The 27,106-nt window shown below is 38.4% G+C and overlaps 1 protein-coding gene across 2 annotated transcripts; it reads left to right on the top strand.

Annotated features, from left to right (window-relative positions):
* Positions 1-3,986: 3,986 nt before the first annotated feature.
* On the top strand, positions 3,987-17,468 carry LOC101851050 (O(6)-methylguanine-induced apoptosis 2). 2 transcript variants are annotated; one of them, XM_005101463.3, is made up of 10 exons: positions 3,987-4,312; positions 9,139-9,168; positions 9,796-9,917; positions 11,698-11,796; positions 12,237-12,416; positions 13,942-14,056; positions 14,507-14,610; positions 15,740-15,804; positions 16,647-16,837; positions 17,205-17,468. In XM_005101463.3, the coding sequence occupies exons 1-10, from the start codon at positions 4,231-4,233 to the stop codon at positions 17,270-17,272; spliced, it is 1,056 nt and encodes a 351-aa protein (XP_005101520.1). In that variant the 5' UTR covers positions 3,987-4,230; the 3' UTR covers positions 17,273-17,468. The 2 variants fall into 2 exon arrangements, with proteins under 2 accessions (XP_005101520.1, XP_005101521.1); XM_005101464.3 differs by lacking the exon at positions 9,139-9,168 and having other exon boundaries at positions 3,988-4,312.
* The last annotated feature ends 9,638 nt before the right edge of the window (positions 17,469-27,106 follow it).

Genomic DNA, 27,106 nt, shown 5'->3' with positions numbered 1-27,106 from the left:
CCGGGAAGCATACAGTGCAAGCAGCTGATTAAGCGCTCAAACACTAACAAACTGACAAGATCTTTCGCTGTCTATAGCCGGATACCCATTCCCACCTGGGTGAAGTGAGGAAAATTCGTGTAAAGTGCCTTTCCCAAGGACACAACGTCAGGTCCCTGACGGGATTCGAACCCACGACCTTACGGTTGCGAGTCTGAGAGCCTGACCACTAGGCCACCGACGCCACAGTCACTTGCTAGGCCTTGTGTTTTAGTTTTAGTAAGAGTTTAACAACATTTATTACAACTCAATGAGGTCATATTATAAGCGTCGAAGATTAGAGGTGTTAAGAGAGTAACAATTACACAAAAAAGAAGGAAGTGCGGTAAGGACGATTGATGTTTGATAGGATAAAGAGCAAACCACACAGGGCACTGCCATTCACCCGGCTTTCTTGTGTAGTAGGTTGTTAACGACGTGGAAAGATGCATGTACATGTAATTAGTACCTCGGTTAAATAGCCTACCAATATACTACGCTGGGCTGTCACGTGTAGACAGACCTGAGAGCAAGTCTGCACGTTTTGAAGGATTCAAAAGATAATACGCATTGCCTCTGTCAGGGTGTAGTGCAATGTACTAATAAACCTAGTTCTCTCCGTTCGAATCTCGTTCAAACGTTACAGCTGTGGGTTTTTTCCCCCCCTTTTATATTGTTCGAGGCCCAAATTATTCAATAACTGTGGGAACCACGAGATTTTTAAGGAAGAGAACTGAAGTAAAGTAAGTAAAAGCCCCACCAACTTAAGGGACAGGAGCTCCGAATTTAACATCCGTCTCCGATAGGTTTGAAACAAATGGATTGATAGCCTTGAAAACTCCACAATAGGACCCAAGTTCAAGAACGCCCAGTCGCTGATCGTAGTCGAGCTTAATAGCAACTGACTGGGGTTTTCTAAGATAGAGATAACTAGGCTTTTAAAGTGCATACACAGGCTATTGCTGCCTCGGTGTTCGTTTTGTGTTCCTTGGCCGACAACGCACTGTAGTTTTTAACCTGAAACTCAGACTTCAACTTCTTTTCTGTTTCAGAATTTTAGTCAACACTGGGCAATGGGCACGCAGTGGCACGAGCATAGTGAATAGTGAGCATAATTCAAATACTGTTTTTCTCATGCTCACGGTACAAGGTACGGTACAGGGGCGATTTCTGTTGCTAAAAGAATGTAAAGGGGCCAATACACGTTTTAAAAAAGCGTCATTTTTTAATGCGAAATTTTGAGACAAAATTTTTATGCACAATTGCCCACACACGTTTTTGGGTGCGTGTGTGAGTGGATTTTTTTCATCAAAATTCAGTATTACCGAAATCTTCGTCAGGGAAACATCAGTGGCCATGCCGTAGTGTTTGAATCCTCCACCCTACTCCCCCCCCCCCCCCCCTCTCTCTCTCTCTCTCTCTCTCTCTCTCTCTCTCTCTCTCTCTCTCTCTCTCTCTCCAATCTCTCTCTTTGTCTCCCCCCCCCTCTATTTCTTGATTCAGATAAAAGACTGAAGTTGAAACTAGTCTGCGCCCATAGTTAACTGAGCCTGCACACTACATTTTCTGTCAGCTCGCCCCCCTCCCCCCCAACCTGATTCGGCACTTTTGTCCATTGCGAAAATTTGTTCGCAGATTATTTAGATTTGTTCCCCCAGATCTTCTAATGTTCCAGAAGGGAAATGCTGACGATATTTCTGCAGTTGAATGCCGTAGGCCTCGGCTTTCTTAGCACGATTGCTGTAATCATCCGACCTAATTCTCCACAAGGCTGACAATGTCTGGTACACACCTAAAGCTTGAATCAAAATCTTCAATTTTCGGCCTCCTTCTTCACGACAGACATGGCGATCCTGTCTCCTCGGCGGTCAGCTGTGAAATGCAAAAGTTTGATCAACATTTTTACAAGAGCCCACACATGCATAAAAAATTTGATGACTCGTCAAAAAATATCAAGCGGGTTCGATCCATCAAAAATTTGATTCAAACCTTTTTTTGACACCAAAACGCCTCACACACAGTCAAATTTTAAATCAAAATTATGACTCTTTTTAACGTGTATGGGCCCCTTAATATCCGAACCGATCTTCTTGACGGTCTACCATGATGTTTCTGTTGTACGTGGCGGCATACCAGTTTATATTTAGCCTAGTCTTTGGCCTGCAATTGTTCTCTTCCAAAACAAAAAAAGGTTGGTCTTGGAAAAGGCCATTAATAATTTGGTTATTTTCCCCTCTGTGCTACGCAGGCTTAACATTACTGTCATTCAAGTCCACAATAAAAATCTACATGTATGGGGTGTAGGGGATATACCTCCCCATCTTCATCGTCCCGTCTCATCACTTGCTGTTGCAAATAATTACTAAATATTGTCAGTCATCTTTATCATCGTAAATGAAGCAATCCACCCATCCACCCATCCATACACTGCAACTGTAAACGCCACCCCCTTGGACGTAAATGCACCCATAACGCTTGGTGCCTTTAAATTCTGTATTACAGTTACAGTAAACATAGCTGCTGCCCATCCCATCAGTGGCGGTGGGTGGACCAAAATTTGAGTGGGGCTTTTGTTGCGTCCACTTTTTTTTTACCACCAAATAGCAAGCAATAAGACATAAACAGTACTGATTTCTCTATAGTCACGGTGAGCCTCGGCATTTTGAGAACCATTCAAACAAGAAGAGTTACCTTTGTCTTCCATCTCTGTGTTCTTTAAGTTGAATTCTTTTTGATGAAAAAGTTGTTTTAAAAGTGGAATCAACGTGACTTATAACTGTTAAATCTCAGCGGTACAAACACAAATACGCACAGCACTTCAAACTTATTCCGTCTATGAGCTGGATTAGGCCGTCGAGTAGTCACAGAAAGTAAAACGCACCTAACAGAGGTCCAATGAGAGTGTAAGTATCTGTGTCACAGGGGGAAAGCGTTTCGTAAACTTTCATCCCATTGTCAGGGCTAGGAGAGCGTGAGCCCTCAGTACAATGTTGTTGTTTTTTCAATGTTCTACCTTTTTACAAGAAGCGTTTCTTTATGGAAGGGGCGTGGGAATGGGTTCATCCTTTGCTGAGCCCAAAAGAAATTTGATGGGCTGTTAAGTTACTATACATGTAGTTGTAAGCGGTGACAACAATGATTGGATAAACGAGCATGCAGCCAAATTAATTAACCTGTATTCATTGCGTGCTATCATAACGGTTTCAACTGCTTATTTCGATACTTATTAAGAAAGGGGGAGGGGGGGCTCAAGCCCTAGAGCCCTCCACTACCCACCGCCACTGCATCCAACCGCCTTACAGCGCAGGTAGAGCACTGTCAATTTGACAGAAATTAACGGCTGACCGTCAACTAGACAGGCACTTTCGATTCTTTCGTGATACATGTATAATGTGTACAATGTATTTATATTACCCCCCAAAAAATTAAAAAATCTAGATTTCTAATTTCACCAGTGCGTCAGTAAACTCAACCTACTCCCGGGACCTTATCCCTCAATACCGCTGCGAGAGCCCTTGTCATCGCCCTTATATATACTTATATAATATATTATATAGGTAAATTTGTGAGCAATTTCCAATGAAAATTCAAACGCAGAATACAAAGGCTGAAAGTTGGCTGATTCAGCATTAAACTTCTCTTCAGTAGGCCAATGTGGCATTACCGCCTTTGACCAAAGAGAGAATAAAGCCGATAAGCTTGGGGTATGCTCATTTTCTGTTGAAGGGGATGTCAGGGTTCTCGTAGCATTATGACTGTGCTAGCCTAGGATTATTCTTTATAATTTACAGATTACAAAAATTAGTTTGGATATTTTAAAAATAAATCTTTAATGAACCATATTATATCAAGTGAAATTGAGTCATATAAATTAAATCCTGTAAGAAAAAAGAAAAGAATAAGAAAAACTTGTTTTTTATTTAAATTAAAAGAGGTTATGTTTTGATTTGATTCCGTGAGACCGTATTTCCGTTTCCGCTGCTTGGGTAGCTAAGCAACAACAGTGAGGTACGGAAGGAAGTTTCAAGGAAGATACCCAGTTGATAACACGATAATACATCTCTTTGATTCCTCCCATCGGACTTATGATAACTACGAACATGAGCAGATATGGACAGCAAATGTTACTGAAATAATTATCATAGGTCCTGGGCACTGGGCCTTCCCCAGTTGATCATCTCTTGTAGCCAAATACAATTTTGGTCGAAAATTATGGCGGACAGCGTCAAAGTTGTCGATAACCGCACTTTCAAGCGTTATCATGCCCGGGCATCATCTGGGCACATACACAAAGGTATTGAACTGATTTAGGAAGCTCGAATTTTGTATAAATTTCCGTTTTTATTAGATTGAATATTGAAGGCAATGGATAGAGACACATCAATTATTACAAAGATCTAGATCTAGATCTTGTTTCTTTTTCGAAGTGGGCTTGTCTAGCGGTACTTATCTTAGGTCTTAGGCCCTATTAACATTAGAAAACAGAAGGTTTAAAATACATGCACTGTCTTTAAGGCACCTGATTTCGTCTCAAATACAAATACTTTAGGTACAGCAAACTAAAAATTTATATTTACAATTCAGTAGGCCTATTTTTTGGGGTAAATTTTTACTTTCACTCCCGCACACAGATGCACTGTTTCAGGGGTCAAACTGCAGTACTGTTTGCTGCAGATCACACATAAAGACACTAAAACTGTCGCAAATCAATTATTTTCAAGACAATTTCAAATCTAACTGTAAAATATCAAATTATGGGTAAAAACAGGGGGGCATGCCCCCCTGTAACCCCCCAGATTTTCTTTTACCCCAGTGGGGCAGGCCCCCCTGGTACCCCCCGATTGGTCCAAAGCACGTCTATCTCGGTTAAAAACAATCAAATATTTCGAAAACTATTAATTTGCGACGGAAATGAAGTTGATATTCGTGTTCTGCGCATCAATATTTAGTAGAAAATAGACAACTGGTAGCTGAGTGTGAGACGGGAGGGAAAGTAAAAAAATACCTTTTTTTTTCATGGTCAGTCTAGCCATCATATTTAAGAATAAGTACGGTTAGCCCAGCTGTCTAGCTGTACTTAAGTACGGCTCGCCAACCAATCTAGCCGTCATTAAGTACGGCTAGCCTCTTCCTTTTTTTTTTTTTTACCTTGTTTTGTCACAGTGTCTGTGGGCTTCTCAATAGGCTTAAGTAGACTGACAGACTTAGATAAAAGTTCTCTCTAGGCCAATGCCCCATATTAATTATTTCTTGGGAGATCTATATGGCATTTGGAACTGTAGGTCTATTATAGAACTATTATAGACATATGTCATGCTGTGTCAGTGACCTTCCTGCTCCCAGCATTTGAAGACAGTGTGTGTTGTGTGTGTGTGTTGGGGGGGGGGGGGGGGAGGGGATTCTGCAACGCGCAACCACTATGAAACAGTAGAATAGAGGGGTAGGGTTAGGATTTGGGGTAGGGGTTAAGGTTAGGGGTTGAGTCAGGGTTACGGTTAAGTCTAAACTATTATATTGTGTTTCTTGGGGTGGTCGCTCGTTTCGGAAGTCGTTCCGTGTGGGGGTATGATTATATGAGCTACAGGCTCTAGGGTATTGGATTTGGTAGTGGGGTGTATGGTTCAATATAATTCATAGAGTAGGTAGCGTAAACACGGCCTCGCAGGCACTCGCGGCCTTCCGACCGCGTGGTATCGGTGAAATCGGGGTAATTATGATCGCTGTTTCTTTGCTCTTTTGCTATAAAACACCAAATGCCGTACACCTTGTAAAAGCTCAGCTTTTCCTCGTTACAATGGTGTAAGTTGTTTATATGTCCGATTTTTAGGAGCTGGAGAATCGCCGACGAAAGCGAAGCCCCTCGCGGTCGGAATGTGTGGTCGGCCGGTGGAAAAATTGACACGCGTGCATTCAAATGCTTCGCGGAACGAGGGATGATTAAATACCGTCTTTTCATTGGCAAAGAACTGTAGAGCTTTAAACGGGCTTTCCCGTGATGTAGGTTTAGCCTTTGGCGTCTAAATAGAAAGCTTTTAAAAATACCGTCAAAATGTTTAAAGACCACTTTTTACACAAAATATGTCAAATACCGGCTTATAAAAAATATTATTTAAAAGATCAGTTTATTTTCTATTAAAATAAGTAATCAACCTGGAATTATTTTTTATCGATCCTTCCGCGAGATTCAGAAAGCATGTGACCCCGCATCCGTGGTACACTACAGTATAGAGCCGACTCTCTCGCGCGGGGGCTGGTGCAGCGCCGGCCGGGTCAACGCTCTATGTTTTTTTGTCGAAATAACGACAAATCATCGTGTTTGAGGCGATAAAATACTGATTTGTAATGATCTCATAGTCTTGAAAAAAATTAGGCTCCATATATTTGTTATAGTGATTGTACTCTGTTAATGTGGAGATGTTTACTGCTCTTGGTACTTTTTTTATTGTCTGTCAAACATGGGGTTGCAGCTAGTGACTGACTTTAACAAATTTGATCAAATTTTAAACAACTACAATTTTCTTTAAAATTGACGGAGAGGTTAAAGAATGGTACCAAAATGCTCAGTATAGGCCTTTCAAATGAAACAGATAAATTTGGCATACAGCTAGTTTGAAAATTTAGTTTCTGGTACCTACATAGAGCCCTTGTCACTAACTTTATCCCTGATACTCCAGTAGTTGGACATAAGCTTGCATGTAGAATAAGTAAGGTGAAAGAAAAACTATGTAGGCCTGCATGGAATAACCCCCCTCCCCCCCCAATGTGGTCAAAGTGCCATTATATTGGGTTAGCTAAGCATTTTGTCAACAGGTTTAATAATTTAATCAAATTTAGAACTCTTTGATAGTGCTTATTAACCCACATCAGAAGCAATCAAATGATCTGTGGCTGAAAACTGCATTGAACAGTATATGTATTATAGGCAATCAGAAAAAAACATGCGAGAAGAAATTTGAAGTATTAGGAGAGTCTAATTTATATTTGTTAATTGTAGCTTTTATTGTTTCACGTCTGGCAAACAACAATCTTTGGTAGAAAACGATGTAAACAAGTACTTCTATGAACGAGTTGCAAGTTGACAACCCTCTTGTCTCTAACTCGCCCATCAAAAGGGCAAGGATGTGCTCTCTCTCCTAGTTCTGTCTCATTACGTTTATTCTGTGACTTAAACTCAGAGTCCAAATTATGCTTGCCTTGATATAGCCATGCAGATTCCTGAGAAAATATCTATATGTCGTGTGAACTGACTAAATTTAAACTGGTCTTGCTATCCTGTTTTGAAACTGATGACTAGCTAAGAGTAAACAATCCTGGCTTGTCCAGGAAGCTGAGGTTGGTCAATGGTTCAATATAAATTCCTGCTGGCAGTGAAGGCCACGAGTTAATGATGTCGAAGTAGGTAATGTACAGTAATGAGCAGACTTATGTTAATTCATTCCCAGCTGGTTAAAAGAAAATGGGCTTTTGTATTACACTGTGCACACTGAACATCTTTGTCAAATTCAACTTTTTATTGTTGAGACAAAGTGAACAAGTTTTTTACCTGACCATGAAGGAATAAAGGTAGAAAGCTGAAATTTGGTACTAAGCTTAATCTTTCTCTATGCCTCCCACAGTTATACTTTTTTTGTCATTGGTGTATGACCCTGAAAAGACCTTGAGAATATAAAACCTTCTCTTTATCAGAAAACCAGCCCTCTACCGCTTCTTTGACCTCATCACCACTTTCAAAATGCCTTCCTTTTAAATCCTTTTTCAGTTTGGAGAATAAAAAAAGTTGGACGGGCTAAATCTGGAGAATAGGGTGGATGTGGCAAAATTTCATAGCCACTTTCTCACGCAGTTTCTGCAGCTTTTCTTGAAGTGTGTGCTGGCGCGTTGTCGTGAAGCAGCAAAATCCTTTTTGGATCTTTCCCCTGTGTTTTTCTTTTATAGCCTTTCGTAATTTTTTAGTTCGTTAGAATAATGGTCTCCGATGATTGTATGTCCATTTCAAGATAGTCTGTCATAATTACTCCTTCTTGATCCCCAAAAAACTAATAGCATCACTTTTCCAATTGATGGTGTTGGAGACGAGGGCGATTTCCTCTGCGTTGATGCAGATTTTGACTCAGGATTGTAGTGGTGGATCCATGTATCATCCATGGTTACAAGTCTTTCAAAAAATTTAGTTTCATCCTTTTCATACAGACCAAGCAATTCTTGACAACAATCCACACGTTGCATTTTTTGAGGAGGAGTCAACAAACATGGAACCCATCTCGCAGAAACCTTGATCATAGTCAAATGTTCATTTAAGATTCGTTCAACCGATCCAAAGCTAAGCCTAGTTTCTTTGCTCACTTGTTCGACTGTCACTCGCCTATCAGACAACACAATTAAAAAAAATTTTTCAACACATTCTTTTCTGTTGTTGCTATCCCTAGGCAACCATCACGTTGGTCATCTTCAATGTCTGTGAATCCGTATTTGAATTCTTTACATCAAAATTTTATCACAGCATGGGAAGGGGCGATCAGTTCCATATATATGGTATGCATCTCCATAAAAATATCCTGTAGTTGCTTGCCTTGGACGAACGATAACTTCGTTACTGCTCTTTGCTAAATTTTCTCCATTTTTATGTTGAAACTGGAGTAAAATACCCCCATTCACTTACAGTGCGCTGGTGTTAAAAACAGTAATCGGAAAGTCCCAAAAATTTATATGCATTCTAGGAAGATGATTGTTTGCTTTCACCCCAAATTTCAGCTTTCTACCTTTGTTCCTTCATGGTCAGGTAAAAAACTTTTGATATGCCCCTCGCATTTAGAGAAGGTTAATTTGACAAAATGCATCGCACAGTACAAAATCCATTAGTTTAGGCCTAGTGTCCCTGTTATAAAATGTTTTTGGACAAGTGATTCTCAAGTGAGGTATGTTATAAACACCTACTTTTTGTTACATTTTGAAGTAGTGATATTGTGTGCTGATTTGGTAACGGGAGAAGCTCGATGACTTGGGTCACAAATACAATGTAATTTGCCACATCATGTTGCTTAGTTACTTCATTTGGCAAATTTGCTCATGTCCACACCCATATTGACTCAGAGCTAAATGAATTGTTATTTCATCGTCTAGGTGGAACATATAGTATCAGACCTGAAATTGGTATGGAAAAGTCAGCTACGTTTTATTTATTTCTGTTGAATGAAGATTTAAGGTTTGTTTGTATGGATGCATTTCCTTTTCTTTCTAATTTTGATTTGTTGGCTTTAAGTTATTACGTTTTCTTTTGTCAGTGCCTTGATATTCGAGTTAAGGAAAGTGGTCTCAAGCGTATGCAAGACCACAATGGAATAATTTGTAAAAGTATAGTGGATGAAAATTAATTTGAAAGCATCAGAGTTGACCAGTATGGTTTTGATTGTCTTTAAAAGCTGTATGATTTTGAACTGAAGAGATCTAATTAATGTTTACCACAGTGTTTGATAACTTCAATTGATACAAATTAGAAGAAAAGCAACACAAATCTCAATAAAATGAGTAAAGAAACGACTGCTTGTTGAGGTTAGCTTGCTGGTACATACTCGTACCTGTACATACAACTTAAATCATAATCAGATATCTGTTGATTTATCGTACCACATTATAGAATATATGTTCCCTTAATTAATTTTCTTTGAAGCAACACGCACACACACACACACACATATATATATATATATATATATAAATATATATATATAAAGGCCTACCTTTGTTTCAGTTGTTGAATACAATCCATTTGTTTTGCAGGTCACAGCATTGTTGCAGCGAACGCATCTATCCCAACAAAGTTTCAGACAATTGTCACAGATAACAGTGATAAAAAGGGATTTCTTGCCAGAGCAAAGCGTTTCAAAGAGGATGCTTTCATTGTGAGTAATGCTGCAGAACAGTAATTCATTTTTTAATGAGATGGTAATATCAACGATGGGGTGTCAGAAATCTCACTTTAGCATTATCCTCTTATGGAGATATGTATGGATGATATACAATATGCTTCAATAATGCAATTTTTCTTTTTTTTGGGGGAGGTTGGGGGAAGGGGAAGACTTTGTCGCTGTCATGTTTTCTTAGGATTACAAAATTATAAAGAAAGCTTGAAAAGCCTTCAAGAGTGGGAAATCATACGAGTATCAGATTTTGAAGGCTGATTGGGAGACCAAGGAAGCGATATAGAACAATTTCAGTTATTAGCACCAGTCAGAAAGAAACTTAGAGTATTTACAACATGAATTTTTTATTATGCTTTCTAATTTTTCAAGGGTCTATATAGAATAAAGACACATTCTATAATGATGCAATGATGTTATGGTCTCATTTTATGTTTTTTTAGAGGAGAGATGTTAAAAAATATTATGCTTATGTTTTTGGTCAGATCAAAGACAAGGATCACTTTATTTAGGTAGAAATATATCCTGAACAAAAGAATGTTTTTTTGTATGGAGAAAATTGACCATTGTTATGGTATGGTATGAGTCTGATGGCCTTTTCTATGCTAAAATGTTATTTGAGAGGGTAGAGCTCCAGATTTAACATCCATCATAAGAAAAAGCAGCCAGAGGGATGGAAAGGCTTGAAAACGACCTGAGTTTAAGAATGGCCAATTGATTATTCAAACCAGGGTAATGGTGTGGTTGTTGATCATGACACCAACTGAACTATCAAAACATCTGCCATGGTTGACGAAACTAAAGTTTCAAAAGAATTTTTGGGACTCAGAATATTATCCTGTTTTTCCATATATCGTGTATAGTATGGGTTGAAGTGAGCTTCCTTATTTTCAGTATCATGTCAGCCACAGTGTTTGATTTTCATGAAAAAGTCAGGAAATGGATCCTAAATTTTTGTTGGCCTGAGTTTTTTTCCTTGATTTTTCATTTTCACGGCCCAGAACCAAGGTTAGATTGGATAGAGTACATATTCTTCTCTGATAAGGATGCAAAAATGTGAGCTCTTGTATGCAATTAGCAGTGGGAAGTTGAAGTAAAGTTGGCCTGCTTGCTACCAGTGCGGGTGAAATTTAAAGTAATCTCAGGTTATATTTTGAATGAATCCAGATTTGAACAGTTTTCATAATTGTGTCGCAACGGGTGGAATCAGGCGCTTGTCAAATTTTGAGCATGTTGAATGATTGGTATCATCTTAAAGCTTGTTCATTTGTCTTGTTTTCAATGAAAAAAATACCAATCTTATGGAATAGAAGTTGAGATATTTGCAATTGAACGAGGTGGGGGTCGCCTGATTTCCGAGGTAAAATTAGCGAGGAAATGATGGCCGCTAAAGTTTGGTAACCTGCGTAACCTGAGAGTCCCAGGAAACTGAAAATTAACATTTTTTGTGCTTTCAATGAATATTTTTCAGAAAAATCCACACAGAAATGTATTTTTAAAAGGAGATAAAAGGTGTTGAGCCCCCCCAAAATAAAAAAAATTGCAAAGCTGTCTAGAAAATGCTGGTATCTTCCATTTTTTGACCAGGGTGTCTCACATTTGAAAGTATCTCTGAAAACAGCATTTGACTGCCACAAAGGCTAATTACTTGTACACTTCGGGTAGATTTTTATCTTCATTGTTGTCTTAGCTTGTTGTGAAGGATGATAAAGAGCAAAGACAAATATAGGCCTTCTACCCGCTGCATATTTCCATTTTTCAGACAGAAGCTCCACCACCAGGTTGCTATGGTGACATTCCAAAGGTTGATAAAATCAGCCCATCCTACTCCAAAAAGGGCACAGGTTCCTTTGCTTCGAAAGTAAGTTTGATAAATGTGAAGATCAGGGTTTGTTTTTGTATATTATGTAGTATTTTCAAAATAAAAAGTTTACTGTTTGAATGTATTCTCTTTTCTTTCGTCATGATGTTTTGGGTAATTGAAGCAGAAGCAGACTAATATTTTATAGTTTCTCTTGATATGAAAATTTTGATATGGAGACTGTACCACTTGAGCACTCACTTTCTTTTGATTGAATTTAAGAATTAAAGTTTTTGTACATTTTGGTTTTGAAATACTTGTTGTTGTTGTTGTTGTTACTGATCCAGCAACATCTGGGCTCTTGCCCTTCTGTCCAATGCCATGTAGTGATAAGTGCGGGTTTGCTGCAGTTGCTGTAATGTTCGGAAGAGTGTTTTGAAACACTTGACAAGTTCATGTATTTTTGACTATTATTATAATCATTTTATGTTTTCTTCTAGTCAAAGAGACAAGGTCGGTATTTCTCTTCAGCGGGGCCTGGGCCTGGGTCATATGCTTTGCCCAGTCTCCTCAGCACACGCAAAGACTTCAACAAATGTCAGGTGGAGAGACTGTTCCAGATGCCCATAGCTGAAGCGAGAGAAAAAATAAATGAAGTTCCAGCCCCCAACTCATATGAGGTTTGATATATTTGTTTCTTCAAAACTTAATTTTTCACTTTTTTTAATCACTCCTTTTTCTTTATTGATCAGAAAAATTAAGTTCATCTTAATTAATGGCCACACATTGTCAAGGAGAAAAATATGGTTGTCTTAAGTGGATTTCCTTGACTGTGTTAGAATATGTGAGGCATGGTGGTGAAAGCAGGCTCTCGTTGAAATAATGAAATCAGAGAAACAGGCATTTTTCGGCTCATTGGACAATTTAAAAAAAAATCATTATAATTTTTTTGGCTTAACACCTCTCATGTCCATTAAAAAATACATTTATGTATATGTGAATTGTACTGAAAAACGGTTGTTAAAAGTGGAAAATAATGAACATTTGTGAGGCAGCGTGGTGGAATCAGGCTCTCGTCAATTTTTGGGCATGTAAAGTTATAGGTTTTATTTTAAAGCTTGTTCACTTGTCTTTATTTGGAAGAAAAAATATCCATTTATCTTGAATACAAGTCGAGATATTTGTGAAAGAAGGAGGTGGGGTCACATGTTTTCAGGGATAAAATTAGTGAGAAAGATTAGTTATTTCCTTAGCTAAAGAGTCCGTGGTAACTGAAAATTTACATTTTTTGAGCTTTTAATCAACGTTTTTAAGAAAAATCCACACAGAAATGAGTTTTTTAATGAGCATGAAAGGTGTTGAGTGAAAAAACAAAAATTTGCTAAAAACTCACAAACCTGCTGAAAAATGCAAGTTTCTTCACTTTGATTATTTTGACGAGAGCCCGATTCCACCATGCTGCCTCACATTTACAGTTTCCAAGGACCCCCAAGCTTTGGAATTCACCGATCTTTGACGACCGTTTTCTTTCTAATTTTACCTCTGACACTTGGTGATCCACACCTCCTTCAGTCGCGGATATCTCGACTTCTATTCAAGATAGATGGATATTTTCCTCCCCTAAAGCAAGGCAAATGAACATTCTTTAAGATGATGCCTATAACTCTAAATGACAAAAAATCTACGAGCGCCCGATTCCACTGCATTGTGACACATATACAAAAAACCGCAGGGGGAGGGGATATGAGAGGAGGGGGGGGGGGGGAGTTGGGAAGTAGTGGTTTGTTCAGGTTATTGTCTTGAACAGCCATTACAGCACGTTCGACTGTAACTTTAAAAAAATGATGGTTTCTTTTTTTGAAATGTGTATTCGCTTTTATGTTAAGGGTACTGCTGGGACATTTCAGTAACCCACTTTCAGCACTTTTCAAGGACCCCCGGGCGAGTGTTGAGTTCCTGCGTGCTGTCCGCATTGCTGACCGTTTATGAAGCCACAGCGCCAGAAGAGAGAGAGAGAGAGAGAGATGTTATGGGTATAGAGGTGTTTCACTCGATTCGAAGTGATTGTTTTGCACCGTGGAGATCTCATATTTTTTGTCATGGAACAAATTGTTTAGTGTTGGATGGATCTGTTTTTCATTGCTCTTGAGGCAGTAATTTGTAGTTTTCGAAGTAAATTTATCAAAGATTGTTTGGTTTTAACAGGTTCTGAAGTACAAGAGTGGAAAGGCAAATAATGTCACCGCCAACGCTGCATTTAAATCAACGTCAAAGCGAGAGCTGATGAATTTATCTGAACAAAAAAGAAATCCTGCTCCAGGTTAGTGACTTCCATGATGTGCTCAGACTGTGAAGCTCGTTGTATTGTAAATTATTGTTACTGGGGTTCTCTAGTTTCTGTGTCATGCTCCAGTAAAATGTCCCATGCCTTTTTAGCTGCTGCTGTCGGACATATATGTGTCCGCTACGTCCGTAACACTTTGCCATCACAAGGCTCATAGAGTAAAACCCTTGCCATCACAAGCATTTTGAAGGAAGTCCAAAGAAACTGGGTGGTAAACATCGCCAATCGTCGTTTTGTGATGGATGCAAAAGTTTGGCTAGATATGTCCGCTTTGTACCTAAAGAGTTAAAAGAAATTATGGGCAAACTGTGGGTTACACAGCCTTATCAAATAAACAGTTACTCATGCCATAGCCTTACAATGGGTGCTTTGGTTAAAAAAAAAGTCTTTATATAAATACTTTTATATTTCATTTTAAAATTTCAGGCCACTACGAAATCAATGATGATCCCCTACATCAGAGCACAAAAGTGCCCTTCTCCAGTTTCAAGTCCACCTCTAAACGACAAATGCAGCCTGATGCTGATGCTGTAAGCATTTTTTTGGTATTGAATAGAAACTGTTTAACCCTAAAGTTTTCTTTTTCTTTCATATTTTTTATTCCCCCCCCCCCCCCGAAAGTTGTAGTATCTTCGGCTACTGTTTTATTGTGTCTTGTTCCATTTCCATTCCATTGTATGCTGTCAGACTTGCAATTGTCCCATATTTCTGAGCTTTTTCCTTATAAAAATTAAATTTTTTTCCTTCAGTTAACACTTAAACGCATCATCAGTGTGTGATTTGTAGAACGCCTCTTGTTAGTTGTACTTCGTTCTCACCTATATGCCTTCTGTATAATTTTACCTCATGTTAAATCCTATGCAGAGAATGTTAATTTGATTCCAGTTTGAGGAGGTTTTCAAAATCTTATAGAGTATCTCTGTCTGTCTGCTGGGACCTTGTATCCCTCCCAGTCTTGGTTGACCTTGATGGTCAGGGCTGGGGCAGCCCGCCACCCAAATGATCTAAACTGTGTCGATTGGGGTGGGGGAAGTAGAAATTTGCAATTACAATTATTCTTCACGTGCTGAATCCTGGTGTGGGCCTGACCTTGTGTCCGTGGAGAAGTCACTGCTCATAAATTGTCCTCACTTCTTTCAGGTGAGAGTGGATATCTTCTTGTCAGTATCTTGTTAGTATTTGGGTACCTGTAAAGTGGCAGCTTGCTCTGAATGCTTTCCTGGAATGTTATAGTAGGGTCTGTCAGGAAAGTAGCAAAGTGTAAAAAAGCACATTCAGCCTACTTTCTAGTATTCCAAATTGAACAACTACAGTCTGTTATTGTCATTGCTATAATTCTTCTTCTTCCTTTTCTTCTTCTTCCCCTCCTCCTCCTCCTCTCCCTCCCCCCCTCCTCCCCTCCTCCTTCTCCTCCTCCTTTTTTTGGTTCCCATGAATGGAACGAACTCCTATAATAAGGAGTGCCCCTAATACTAATATTCACATTTTTTCAAAAAAAGAACTGAAGCTTGACTTATTAACAAATACATACTTTTCGTAACGATGAACTGTTACTTTTTCTGGTACATGCATGTGTATTCTCGACGGTGAGACTGAAGAAATATAGTGTGAGAATGGCTTATATGGCTATAGTTGAGTTCCTCTGACTATATTCCTCAGATTCCTGGGCCAGGAGCGTATGATCCAAATGCCCCGGTGGAGCAGCCGGCTAAGCTGATATTCCCGTAAGATTTTCATGTTGATGTTTAAAGCCTCTTCATCAGTGCGTGTTGTGTTGTTTGTGCACTCATTTTCTCACATAAACGTGTATAGATGTTATACTTATCTTTCGTGCACATGCATGCACACACATCTGCACTCACTCACTCACACACACACACACCTGCACTCACACACACACACACCTGCACTCACACACACACACACACACACACACACATGCGCGCGCACACACACACACACACACACACACACTCAAAGACAAACACTCTTGTAGACAAACAAATAAAAAGAAACTACAAACTTCTTCTTCTTCTTTGCTCTTCACTTGACTATTTCAGACATCCCTACAAATGTAGCCGTCCATCAAAGGTTCCTCAAGCAGTCAAAAGGTTTTTCTCTGTGCCATGCAGCACTTGCTCTGATCATGTTGCTAATGTGGGATTCTCTTTTATTGGATATTTGTCAACTCTTTTGCAGTCACGCAGCCAGCAGTACAAAATACCCCATCTGGCACCCAGCCAGGAGAGTGACTGCAACCAACTTCTTGGGCGCCAGGTGACCGGAATGGATAATTTTCACCAGTGCATTATTGAGCCAAGTGACCTCAAAGTGCTAAAGCAGATTTTTGCGGTCATCGGTGTTGTTTTGTATGGGCATGTTAGAATGAGAAACTGAATTTAGTTTCTTCAACAGAGACATACACGGGAGGCTTGTAGATGCTCTGGTGTAGTCTGTTCCTACCTTTTTTTCAGCGTGATTTTTGCCTAGATTTTTTTTTTTTATTTGCGAAATATTGTGGCAGTTTACGTTCTGATTTTGCGTATCTTTCTACTCTCCTCGACAGACGTAAACACTACCTGTGCATCTCTGCTCCTGCAATGCCTCTGCCCATGACACCTCCTGCACCTGGTCCCGGAGCATACGAGGTTCGGAACTTTGAAGACGCGCCCAAGCACTACATGTCTAGCTCGGCTTTTGTCTCCACCACAGGCCGCTGGGCTGTGCAGCCCACCAGTGGAGAAATGCCGGGGCCAGGTCAGTTTCTCCCTTTTGTAAAGTTTTACTGAATTGGTAAACCGTTCTTCTCCCAGTGAAAATGAGCTTTGTAAATGGAACCCAATGTTAGCCTAGTTTTTTAGTAATGATCTTTATTCATACTACTTTTACAATACTTGAAACTTTAAACAAAACAGTAACATGAGAAACTACTACTAGTCTACTTATTTAAAATTTTCCACCTTCGTCAATTGTCAGCCTTTGTAGCAGCAGCATACTTTGAACAACTCAACAGTGTAAACTTTTTGATCAAGTATGAGCAATGTGATCTCAACTGCCAAAGTTCCTTTCATTTATTATCTCAGACAAATTTCTTGCTCTCACATGTGTTCGTCCTGTGTTGCAGCTCATTACCGTCCTGTGAATGTGGGCAAGCAGTCGTTCATCTTCAACTCCTCAAGACGATGGATTTGATCGCTGCAGTGATATAACATTAGAATTCAGGAAGAAATTAAAACAGTTTTTACATTGAACAAAAACTTTATTTCCCTTATGTGATGCATTTTAGGGTTTTTATTGTGTTGCCATGTGGTTGGAATGAAAATCATGCGGAGCTGGTGATCCTCATCAGGAAATATGTTGCAATCGTCACCACGTGCTTAAAAAATAATCTTGCATGTTTATTGACCATTATTATTTCTAGTTGGATTTTGTTTGAATTTAATATTGTACAAGACTTACATTGAAACATAGCTGCTCTCCCCTCACATCCTCACACCATATCAGGTGAAGAAAAAAGAATATTTCAGTTCAGATGACCTATTTTTTTATTCCCCATAGGCTGGAACCTTGAACTTTCTGCACTTTTTAAAACTAAAGTTCAGAATCATCAGCATGATGGGGGACTACCTTTTTCAGCCGTTTTATGACAGCGAAATTTTAACTAAGAGCAGATTCAGTTTTGTACAGTGTGTCATAAAATTCAGTTATTTTTATAGCTGAATAATTGAGCAATCTTGTTTATTGTTTTTAAAATCAGATGTTTTCTTTTATCCTACTATATGGTGTGTCAATGTTTTGGCGCTCTCTTGTCCCATGAGAGGAATTGTTTACCCTTCTTTGTTGCTTTGACTTTGAGATAAGTATTATTGAGACCTGTGATGTGTAAAATATATTTCTTTTGTCAGTTGAGTGAAGGACATGATGAAGAGCCACCTGATGATATGTTTACATTGAGTGTATGTTGCCGCTTGAAAAAAAGTACTAGTAGTACTGTTTGATGAAGTAATCAGAGTAATTTTTTAAAGGTGGATTTTATGGCCGGTTGTCAAATTTTCCTTCATGATCTCCGTGGGCGATAAAGGAAAGGGGATTGATTGTAGATCCTCCCTCCCTCCCCTCCCCCTGCTCTACAACCCATTGACTCAGCTTAGATCATTTAGGGGCGGGGTACTGGTATTTGTGGTGTAATTGGTAAACTAGACTGCCCTGAGCTGACAGACGTCTTTTTTTCATTGTGGTGCCAACATTTTTTATTTGCTAAATCGAAAGCCTGATCAGTTACCCTACTTTAATGAAAAAATCAAATTGAAACTGTCCCTAGTTTTTTAATAAATTAGAATTCAAATTTCAGACTGGCCCTTTTTTCTTGAAACTGCTCTGAAGAAAAAAAGTTGTTTTGACAACTTACGGGAGTAGACTCTTCACCATTGCTGGTAAAAGACGTGAGTTCAGTGCATGGGGAAGTCCATATTACAGAATATCTCCGTCTTTCCCGGCGGGAATGCCGTGTATCTTTGACCAGGATGGTCTCCAACAGTCAGGTTGAAACAGCCTGTCTCCTAAATATTCTTAACTTTGTCAATTTTTGTTTTGGAGAGAGGGAGGAAGGGGGGGGGGGGGGGGTGTAGAACATGTACTATTAGTTAAGAGCTGGTTGCTTCTGATTCTAACCTACAGAACAGGCCCAACCTTAGCTGAGTGGAATCCAAATCCAACTTGTTGTGAGAGGTGGAGATCATTCATAAAATATAACTTACCCAAATGGGAATTGAACTGTTGTCTTCTGAGTGCAAGGTGAGGAGCTTAACTGCTACTCTTCATACAGCTGTAAACTCAGACTGGAGCTAGGGACCAAAAATATTTTCAAAACAGGTACATGATAGTAAATACCCAACACAGCAGGTAGTTTCATGTGATGTTGTGTACATTCTTTTGAGGTGCCGATTTTCTGGATAAATCCAGAAATCCAGAGTTCAGGAATTGTCTGGATTTTGTGTAACAACTTCATGCAGATCATAGCAAAGTCTTGATTCAAGATGTATTAGACAACAAGATCCACAAACTGACCATGCATGTTTCTATGGGGTCAGAAAAGTTGAGGGTATTTTTTCGTAGCCAGTGGCAGATTTGTTGTATGAACTGTTTCACAGTTAACAGCTGTTTTATGTATACATGTGTGTAACTGTAAATAAGTCGTCGACAAAAAAAGTGAGTGTTGCTTAATTAAGGATATCATCATTGTTTATATGGAAATGTATGTATGATGAGGTAAAATATAACAATGAATCACGTTTTGCGTGTCTCTTTGTTCAAGTTGTTGCAGAAAACTCTTGGTTGTTGTTATTGGCTTTGTTGTTATTGATGTTGTTATTGGCGTTGTTATTTTGGCTTTGTTGTTATATTTATCAGCATTGCTGTTATTAGTGTTGTTATTATCAGTGATGAGATATGTGTCGGATCAAGGATCAAACTGCTAAACTTTCTGTGGTGTAGCGGATTGGTGCTTCGCTGTGGCATGCAGAAAATGTGAGTTTAATTCCCATGTGGGAAGGCTTCTCATTGGGTCTCTCTGTCAGCTGAAACGTTGTATCCCTCTCAGGCCTTGACCCTGACAGGCAGGGTTGAAGTAGCCTGCCTCCTAAATTATCTAAATTGTGTTGATTGGGGTATAGTATAAACATCTACCTCAGTAAACCCTCATCCAATTCCTATGTGATGTTAGGCCCTAGAGGCTGCCTTCCATGATGTTATTGATCAGGTGGCAGGACCAGTAGCGTGACCATTACAATGATGTATTAATCCTATCTGTACGTCATGTTTTACTATCATATCCATACGACGTGGAGAACTCTGTGCCATCACTTTCCAAAGAGGAAATTTACTCGTTAATCCAATTCGTGCGCTTTGCATAGCAGTCTGTCAAAACAATTTTTTGAGAAATACTGAAAGTTTCAAAGAGATCTTCCTACTAGAAGTATTTTAAAATGTGAAGAATACAATCCTGGGAGTACAAAATGACCCCAGGGCGTACGGATAGACTTAACAAAATAATTATGTTTACCTCCATTAGGAGTTCAAACTTTAGATGTCTTCCTCGGAAATATCTGGAACACAAGGAACGAGCAAAGAAAAATAATTTCCCTCATAAAAAAGAAAGCGATAAAAAAGTAATAGGTTAATAATAACATTAATGATAATGATATAATAATACTGCTACTAATAATAATGAAAATGATGATAATGAAAATGATATAATAATACTGCTACTAATAATAATGAAAATGATGATAATGATAATGATATAATAATACTGCTACTAATAATAATGAAAATGATGATAATGATAATGATATAATAATACTGCTACTAATAATAATGAAAATGATGATAATGATAATGATTAAATCTATAATCAGCAAAATCATCACCATAATCATCATTACTATTATTAACGTTATGTAAACAAACATTTTTGAGACAACCGACAATAAAGAAATTTGAATGCAATAGAAGATGTTGGTACGATAAACATAGTATTTATTTCAGTTATGGTTATCACATGGCCGTTATGTGTTCCTTTACTGACAATCCATAAATACATGCATCATAAATCGCAGGACACGGGTATGGGACGTATCCACTCCAACTAAGGGATGCAGTTACACTCCTAAAACACAGAATAAATATACAAATATTTTATTACCGGACAGGGCATACAAGTAGACTCAGGGGGGGGGAATTTGACAGGGTAGGGGTTGTTGCTGGGGCATTTAAAAACCCGTGATCAATTACAATTGAAAAAAAAAAAATTAAAATGTGAAATGAGATTAAAATACACGCCTAAATCTCTAGACTTCTTACACAACTGGTGATTACCGTACTAAGTTCATACACTTATTGTCAAAACGAGGATAAAATATGAAACACTCCAACAAAAAGAATTAAAATGTCAAGTCCAGTTTGGCAGTAACAAAAAGCAACTTTTGGATTTGCTCTACTAAAAGAACTAAATCTTTCAGGAATCAACGGCTGCTTAAGAAACTCAAATTGTGATCATTAACACACACTACCCTTCCTTCGTACGCTCCTGTAGTATAAATGTCAGTAATACAAACATTCTGTAATAGTAGTTGTAAATGGAGGCTCTTAATTCTGGGTTTTATCCCTTTTCATGGAACTTGTGAAATATGAATATCGTACAAATCTTGCCATTTACTGAGCAGCAGACTTAAGTACCCTCCTACACTACCAGACCATCAATGATTTATTTATAGAGGCACCAGCCATCCATGTCTAGGTGCTGTTTTAGCCTATAATCGCCTACACTACACAAGGAATGAGGTGACTCTGAAGACTGCCTGGAGCAATGGACACACGTCCTTGAGGAGGTCTATCAGCTCTTGTCAGTTGTCACACAAAAACTTTGAGCGAAGAGAACAAAATGGACAGACTGAATCCTTAATCCTAAAATGGAGGAAACTTACTAATTTAGATTAATTGCAATTTCATTGCCTCCCCCCCCCCACCTCATTTTAACCAAATATATATATTTTGTTTAGTTTTCAGGTCTATAATAAATCATGAAAGGAATTTGATTATTATCATTTCATTTATAAAAACTGTCAGATAGACGGAAGAATCGAAGCTCCTCATGGACAACAGGTTTTAAACTACTTTACTTTCCATCTGACAAGGCATGACAAGTACAAGTAGTGCTGTATCTTGTCTAAGGAAGTACTTTTTGGATTTTACCACATAGGAAAATAGGATGAGTTAAATAAATGTGAGGCAGCGTGGTGGAATCAGGCTCTCGTCAATTTTTGGGCATGTAGAGTTATTGGTATCATCTTAAAGCTTGTTCACTTGTCTTTATTTGGATGAAAAAAAATATCCATTTATCTTGAATACAAGTCGAGATATTTGCAAATGAAGGAGGTGGGGGTCACTTGTTTTCAGAGGTAAAAATTAGAGAGAAAATGGCAGACAAAGATTAGTTATTTCCTTAGCTTAAAAGTCCTTGGCAACTGAAAATTTACATTTATTGTACCTTTAATCAACGTTTTTCAGAAAAATCCACACAGAAATGAGTTCTTTAATGGGCATGAAGAGCCAAAAACCAAAAATTTGATAAAAATTCACAAACCAGCAGAAAAATGCAAGTTTCTTCATTTTGATTATTTTGACGAGAGCCTGATTCCACCACGCTGCCTCACAAATGTCCTTTGCAATAATAATGTTGCTCATGCTGCACACAGGTACAAAGCAATACAAGACCAGGAACTCAAAGTAGTCAAAGATGGACAAACCAACACAAGGGGCTGCAACTAGTCACTTCTTATATATTGTATAAAAGAAGAAATAAAGATAATGTACTACAAATTATACAACATAAAATACCCTAGAGTCTGGACAGAGGAGTGAGTTATGATGGATCCAGTTTGTAATGTCATATGATTATTAATACCATAGATTGTTTACATCTGATATTACTAACAAAGAACAGTGGTTATGGCTTCAGGTAATAAAAGATTTATGAAAATTTCACGCCTTGAAAGTCCAACATATTGATGATGGCAGTTTGAAAGTCACAGAGAGGGGGAAAACTCCACCAGACATCTTATAATTCTATCATCATTATAATTATATTGCCATATTTCTTTTCAAAAGTCAAAAGGACAACATTTTGTCTGTAGAGAAAAATACACATCATCAACATGCTTCCGAGTAAGTTCTGCTCTGTAACGCATTGCAAATTAAGTACAAAGAAGACCACTTGGGTGTCAGACGACATGGATGGAGATTGCACGATGCTTCGTGACCAAGGAACAAAATTGCTCTCAGTTTACGCGACACGATTTACTCATCAACAACTACACGCTCTGAAAGTCATCGCACTTTCTCTGTCTGGCACACGGTATTTACAGTCCAAAAGTAAAAGTACCAGCTTTGCCAAAGTACTGTCACAAAAGCTCTACATATCATAATATTGTTAGCTGCGAAAAGCACTGCAAACTCTGGTTCACTCTTTTCACAGGTGTACAGCCGTTCCTTTCAGATGTCGAAAGAGTAAATCTTTATCAGGTTGTAATCGTGGATGAAGTCATCAGGGAATGCTACACAAGTGAAAGAATAATTGAATTTACTGTTCATTTTTCTGTCTCATTCTCTATATATACAGGCTCTCTCTTTACTTATATTCTCTCCCTCTCGCTATTTATACAGGCTCTCTCTTTACTTATATTCTCTCTCTCTTTATACTTGCTCTCTTTTTACTTATATTCTCTCTCTTTTTATTTGCTTTTACTTGCTCTCTATGTTTATTAACTCATCTTTCAAATATATTTCTTAAATCATATATTTCTGCCAAGACCCCTTCACTGTCTGAATCAAGACTGTCACGGACTATAAGATTGGATCGTATATATACATGCACTTAAATAATATATAGCCTACAAAAAACCCCCTAAAAACCAGTGTGACAGTGAAGAGGTTAATCTAATAATTCACAGAATCAGATTAAGCATTTGTTAGGGATCTCAAAACCTTTCTGCTCAGATAATTTTAAAATTCTGAACACTAGTCGGAAACATGACTTTTTCTGCCACTTACACTTCCCCCCCCCATAAATTTAACTTTACAAGCTCACCCCAAAAAGGTTAATATGTAGAAGCCTTAACACAAGAAATTAACGTTGTACATTTCAGAAAGGGACCCTGTTTAAGAAGAGTCAGTGCCTGAAATGTCCAAGGCAAATTGCTTTAGTTGAACGAAATAACCTTGTTTGCAATGTTCTCATCCAACCTCTCACAGTTTCAACAGTTGATTCAAAATTTGTGAGCTTTGTGGGCTCAGCTGTCCAGCACATGGCACTTAACCAACAAATAATCAACCTGTCAGGTTACTGGATTAAGCTGAAGCTCACATTCATAGAACTCTCAACTAGACCAAAGAGAATAGGACAACATTTGAGGAAATTCAGCAAAGCGACTGGGCCCAACACAACACTGTAAAAATGCTGGCCGAAAAGTTCCTGCAAAGAAGCAAGTAAAAAGCAAGCATGCATACTGTATGGTTTCAAGACATGGATCTGTACAGAATACACATAAACCTGAAAGCTGAAAGCCTAATACCACTGCAACATGTACTGTCCCCAGCACATAAAAACAGGACGTGTATTTATACAAAACACTGCCCCGTTTCTTGAACAAAAAGATTAAAGAAGTAAATTTATGACCAACATACCAGACTCGTGATTGAGGCTTTCAAAATGAATAATCGACAATAAAAAACAAAAAAGTAAGAAAAAAACTTTCTTAACCAACATAAAGAAAATAGAAAAACTTCAAACAATGTTCAATAATTTAGCCCCTACCATGGACTACAAGACAAACAAGTCATGATTTTCCCCAGAAGCAGCTTGCCGAGGAACTGGCAACAGGAGAACATGTTTATGAACAGAGAAGTTCAAGCTTTGGATCGAAGAATCTTGCCAGAATATTTCCCCTCAGTGCAAAGGCCAGTCTATGGTTTGCACTCTCTGGTTAAAAGTAAAATATCTACCCAGCATCCAGTAAATGACAAGCTCAACTCAAAAATATGTCAAAAAGTTTGTCATGGAACTTGCAAGGTAGGAAGTTGAGTACAGTAGTCTGTCAACTTTAATATATCTCTCGCTGGGCTCACAAACTAAATACAGAACACAAATTTTACGTTTGTCACTTTTGTCCCTGCATTTTGTCCAGTCCTCCTATACAATGGTAGCAATTGGTATATATAACTAAGAATTATGAAGCAGACGAAATAATTAGATCTGATATCATTACCTTACTGATACAAACTTTGCTGATGCGCTATTGAAAAAAGGAAAAACAAAATTGCTACAACTCCAAAACAGTTTACTACAAACAAATCACTTCTTTGTAAGTGCTATGCTGAGTATTAAGTAAAAAACAACTTGCAGTTGCAGTGTTAAAGCAAAGCCATAGGTTTTTTTTTACTGTATCTTACACTACACGTTATAAAGCTATGAGAGCAAAATAAAGGGGGGTATTCAGATAATCAACAAAAACAATACTGAGCTATACGCATGTTCCAAATTTAATACATACATCACAAATGGTATAGATGGGGGTGGGCAAACAAATTTGTTTCATAGAGATATTCCGAGGCAAAATTGAGACCAAAAACGGGGGAAAAGGCTCTGGTAACGTACTCATTTAAAACACACAAAGCTACAAGAGACTGGAATGAATGACAAAGACGTAAGTGACCCAGATGTCTCATGAAATGAACATGAGGTCACTTGTTAAAATAAAAAAAATAGGACTGAGAACTGCTCTTTTTGACTTTCCCGACCGCCGTCCTGTCCCTGTTGACTTTTACTCCTTTAATTTCCGGCGCTCTCCTCATGTTGAGAAGAAATGGGAGGTCAGAAAAATAGGAAAGCTTTTCATAATGAACCTGAAACAGGTGATAACATCTGTGCCTTCATTAGACAAACATTACTTCAAACCCTGACAGAGAAATAACTCTATACTTGACCTCACCTGAGGTCAGACTTAACTTGAAGGTGCATCAAATCAATCCTGTCAACTGATTTCACTCAACTAATACCATGATAGTTGAGAAAAAGAAAAAGCCTCATGTTGCCAATGTATTGACCAAAAAAAGCTAACAAAAACCCACAAAATGATTAAGAGTACGGTATTTTCATCAGTTAGTAGGTGAAAGCCAGAAACACACAAGGGGGGTCTGTTAGGAAAACATGTCACACCATTTACAAGTTATAGTGGGCTGTAAAACCTACACCAACGATCAGCTACCCCTGAGCTCTACCACAGGAATGAAGGAGAAAATGTAAGAGAAAATACCCCCGAATGATTGTCGTCTTATCCGGAAGCTTTTGTTGCAATAGAATACAGAGTCACTCCTAACAGAATAAAGTGCTAGGCTTCAGTCTGTGCGCTGTCTTTGGAAACAATACCTCGAGGAATGCCAGTCAATCAAAGTGATCAATAAAACAGAGGGCACAAAAACACAACCGCATTTCAGAGCTTGGGTCTCTGAGTCAATATATCCAGGTAATGAGGTACGAAATTGCTTTTACATTAGGCAATCCCCGATGAAAATGCATAACAAATATATTTTAAAAAGTAGAACAAAACCAAAGCAACAATACCAGTTCCATCGCTCTGATTTTCTAGTCACATGTAGGAATTAAAATGAACTGGCCAGGCTGACAGTACAGAAGAAAATTCCGTTTTTGCAAGAGAAAAAATTCATAAGTTTGGTAAAGTGCCATTAAAGCCCATCTGTTCTCAAATGATACAGAAAAGAACCTCACAACACAAAGCAATCCGTTGAGTAAAAACTGATCCGAGTTGTCTGAAAGTTCAGAAAGTGCACCCAACGACTTTCTTTCTTTTTCCCTTACAAAAGAAACATTTTAGACAACCATTTTCACACGTGAAATCCCTGCCAAAATGACAAAAACTAGCAACAAAACTTTTTTTTTAAAAAATGGGTGAAAAATGAACACCAATGACGAAACCAGTTATATCAGAGGAAGGTAGTGATATGTAGGGCTAAAAATACAAGGAAACCAATTATTGCCAAAACAACACCAGGCCCTTTGAGAAGAGGCAGAGCGAGAAATCGTTACAACTTTACGTACTACTCCTGTAGAGATGAACAGGAGAAAGCAGAATGTCACAAACCTCTTGATTACATCATCTATATACTGAAAGATACACCTTCCGGATACTGAACAAGTTACTGTACATTGTGAGTATTTGTGAGACGTGGTTGTAAGGCAATTAAAATCTGTACAACCACTGTCCAATCAATTGCTAAACCAAGTCTGCATAACCGTAGTAAATTCATGGCATGGCTTTGGATGAAGTTCACAGCCTGAGTGATCATGGGTGGGAAGGTTGAAACAGCTAAACACGTGGTAGAAAAACAAAACAAAACAACAAAACCCTGGCACCAATGTTAGAGGGAAAATACAAAACAAGTTCCCCCCCC

This window comes from Aplysia californica, unplaced genomic scaffold, assembly GCF_000002075.1.
Source record: "Aplysia californica isolate F4 #8 unplaced genomic scaffold, AplCal3.0 scaffold00284, whole genome shotgun sequence".
Taxonomy (NCBI): Eukaryota; Metazoa; Mollusca; class Gastropoda; order Aplysiida; family Aplysiidae; genus Aplysia; species Aplysia californica.
This window is presented reverse-complemented; position numbering and strand designations above follow the sequence as displayed.